General features: G+C 41.7%; 1 protein-coding gene across 2 annotated transcripts in view; it reads left to right on the top strand.

The window, feature by feature from the left end:
* The first annotated feature begins 1,596 nt into the window (after window positions 1–1,596).
* Window positions 1,597–3,160, top strand: part of elmod1 (ELMO/CED-12 domain containing 1) — a 14,797-nt gene continuing 13,233 nt past the window's right edge. For both annotated transcript variants that reach the window (XM_005725379.1, XM_013908838.1), the window contains exons 1-2: window positions 1,597–1,719; window positions 2,151–2,222. In XM_005725379.1, coding sequence (XP_005725436.1) covers window positions 2,206–2,222 — 17 coding nt within the window. In that variant the 5' untranslated portion in view covers window positions 1,597–1,719; window positions 2,151–2,205. The remainder of the gene's footprint in view (window positions 1,720–2,150; window positions 2,223–3,160) is intronic.

Raw genomic sequence — 3,160 nt, 5'->3', positions numbered from 1 at the left:
GTGTTGACTTGGCCTCCAAATTCCCCAGATCAAAATCCAATAAGGGATAGAAGTCCAACCCATGGAAGCCCCACCTCACAACTTACAGGACGTAAAGAAGACTTAGCAATACGAAACCCAAATGATATTGTACTGTGGTGGTTCTCAGTCCAAGACAAATACAGATGTAAAGATACAGAGCACAGCAAACAATCAAAAATATTTTGGTGTGTATGTATTCTATTTGAATAAAAACAGCAAATGTATTGAGATGTTATTGTTAATTAATTTATTAGAAAAAAGTACATAATTAAAAAAACTTGTTTATCTATAATTTAGCTTTTTCCTGTTTTGCTCATCACTGGTTATAGCATGAGATGGTACCTGCAGCAGGAGATAGGCTGTCACACAAGGAGACAAAAGGGCTGCAGAAGGACATCAACTATCAATCAATCTGCTGCTTTGTGCAAGGAGGAAGAAGGGTAGCACTGCTGGAGCCCTACAAAATGACTTCCAGTGATATGCTCATGTGTATGTATCTGATCAGATTGTCACTCTATTAGGGTGAAATGATGGCCTGACATCATTAGTTGGACTTAGTGTTCATAGCCCACCACTGAAGAGCTTGACTGGCATTATCCAGAGAGCACCAGAACCTTCAGGTCCACCACCGATGTCCCATTCCCTTCACCGATGAGAGCAGGTTCACACTGAGCACATGTGGCAGACAGAAGAGTCTGGAAACACCGTGGTGAACATCATGCTGCATGCAGTTTCATCCAGTGTGATTGGTCTGGCAGTGGATCAGTGGGAAAGGCAAACTCATGGCAAATGCCAAGCTGAATCATCACAGGATCATGCAGCTTAGAGATGAAATGAATCCTGTGAAGCCACCATTGGCAATAACCCTAACCCTATGTTATCCTAATATGTATTTTTTTTTATTGTTCATACAAGTCTTTAAAAAAAGCCTTTTTTGCTTTTATCCAAAACATAGGATAATGACCAATGATGACTCAGACCACAGAAGGTTAATGAATCTCTACACTACAAGATATTAAAGTGGTCCTATTACACGTTCCCTTTAATATCTATATTAGAACATTTATTGGTGTTCATAGTGATTCAAATAATATTATTTCAAATATCATTATTTGGAAGAACCAAAATTCTGTGAACCAAAACGTAAGGCTTCAGTTTATTCTTTGTCTACTTTTGGATCTATATGGCATTAGGGAGCTATTTCTAATATGGCTATCTCAGGTCCAGAAGCCCCACCCACCTGCTATTCAAACCGTCTGTTTTTGAGGGGCAGCCAATCAGAAGAAAGCGTATAAAGAAGAAAGGAAAGGAGCTAAACTGGTTTGTTCTAAGGGACAAACTGAGGCCCTAAGGGCAAGTATAAACCAAATAAGGATGATTTTAAACTATAAATCCTGCAAAGCTGTTTTGGTTGAGAGTTGAACAATGAAAACAAGGAGATGGAAACGTGCAACTACACTTTTTAAGGTACAAAAACAAGAACGTGTCCAGTTTTATCAATACATGATACTGGTAGAAAATGTTCCTGGGACTTTATGAGTGCTGTTAATCTGCACTGCGTTGCTGTTGCTGTAGCTTTTAGACTGAGTGTCAGTCAACATGGAGGAAAGCAGGCGACTGTAGCCCAGAGAAGAGGACAAAACCGCTGCACCCTGCCGCCTCCCGCCTTCCGTTTTGCCTCCTTATTATCCCAAATCGGTAAGAAAAGGGTCTTTTTCTTTTGGTTTTACCGGTTATATTACAGGTAAACCTTTTACAGCCGCTGTTTGATTTCCTGTAGCGTCTTCAGCTACAGATTACTCAGTGTTTGCGCCTTGGTTTGCTAATCACACCGGAGACGAACGAGGAATGAAAATTGAATTTATCTGCCTTTTTCTGCTCTGAAAACATTAAATAACCGCCCTCAATCCTCCAGAAGAGCTTCTGTGGGTGGCTGTGGTTTTTACAGCGCCAAATTTAACCCAAACAGAAGCTCTGCGGCTCGCAGGAATCAAGCGCTGTTGCGGCGGAGAGCCGCAGATTTGCATGCGCGTTAATTCCTCAGCACCGCGGACAGCTCCGGAGCTCGGGCCTGTCTGGCGGCTCCGTGTCCGCAAGCCTCAAACACTCATCATCTCCTCCGTTTCCAGGTGATCACTCAACTGCACCAGCACCGGAGACACCTGAGGGGTAACAGCGGCCGAGATGAAGCATTTCCTGAGGTAAGGCGAGTCTCCGTGATTAAGATGGAAGCTGTGCTGTGGATTTGCATTTTGCATGGAAACGTGAAGGAATTCATCGTCACTCTCCTCCTTCTCTTCTCAGCTTGTTTATCCATGTTTGCCTTCTACCTGCTATAATGAATTATTAATAACAAGCACCGCGGTCCCTTTATTCCCAGTCCTCCCATTTAAGCTCTTTCCAGTCCATTATGACATTGTGTAGCAGTAAGTGGCTGTTATGGTGTGAATGGCTTTGAATGAGTCCCTTTGTAAGGAGGCCTCTTAATAATGGAGCACTCCAGAGGTGTTTCTATTAATAGTTCTGCTTTCTGCCTTGGCTTTTTAATGTGTGTTTTTTAAATTATGGTGGGGTTTTTCCCCCTATTTTGGGCTCAATATTGACCAAAACTGGGAGAGTATAATATTAAAAAGCAAAAGTTTAATCAATGTGGGTGAAATTAACACCTGAGCCTATGAAGTCTTCAGGAAAGTGTTTAATGAGGTCACTGAGGAAGAGCTTTCTGATAGTTTGATGCAGAAGTGGTTAGCACTGTCACTTTGTAGCAAGAGGTTTAAATGGCCTGGTTAGTTTTCTGTGTTAAGTTTGTTGTGTGTTTTGTCCTGATTCTCTGGCTTATTTCCATAGTCCAAAGACTATGTCTACCACTCTAACTGGTGGTTCTAAATTGGTCTAGATGATTGACAGCTTAGCAGCAGATCAGATTTTGTTTGTCTTGAACTGAAGTTCTTAGGCAGACAGACATTTTGTTCTTTAGTGGAAACAAGCATCCATAGGAATCTGTACATATAAGGCTTGACATGTATAAATGTATTCAGGGACGTGAAAATAAGGAGGGGAGGTTAATGTCCATGAATACGATTAGAAGCTGTGAACATTTCACAAGCTGCTGTGAAACTGTGTTGGCGTAGTAAACGTC

The sequence above is a fragment of the Pundamilia nyererei genome, unplaced genomic scaffold (assembly GCF_000239375.1).
Source record: "Pundamilia nyererei isolate P.nyererei 1_Seehausen unplaced genomic scaffold, PunNye1.0 scaffold00015, whole genome shotgun sequence".
In the NCBI taxonomy this organism is placed as follows: domain Eukaryota; kingdom Metazoa; phylum Chordata; class Actinopteri; order Cichliformes; family Cichlidae; genus Pundamilia; species Pundamilia nyererei.
This window is presented reverse-complemented; position numbering and strand designations above follow the sequence as displayed.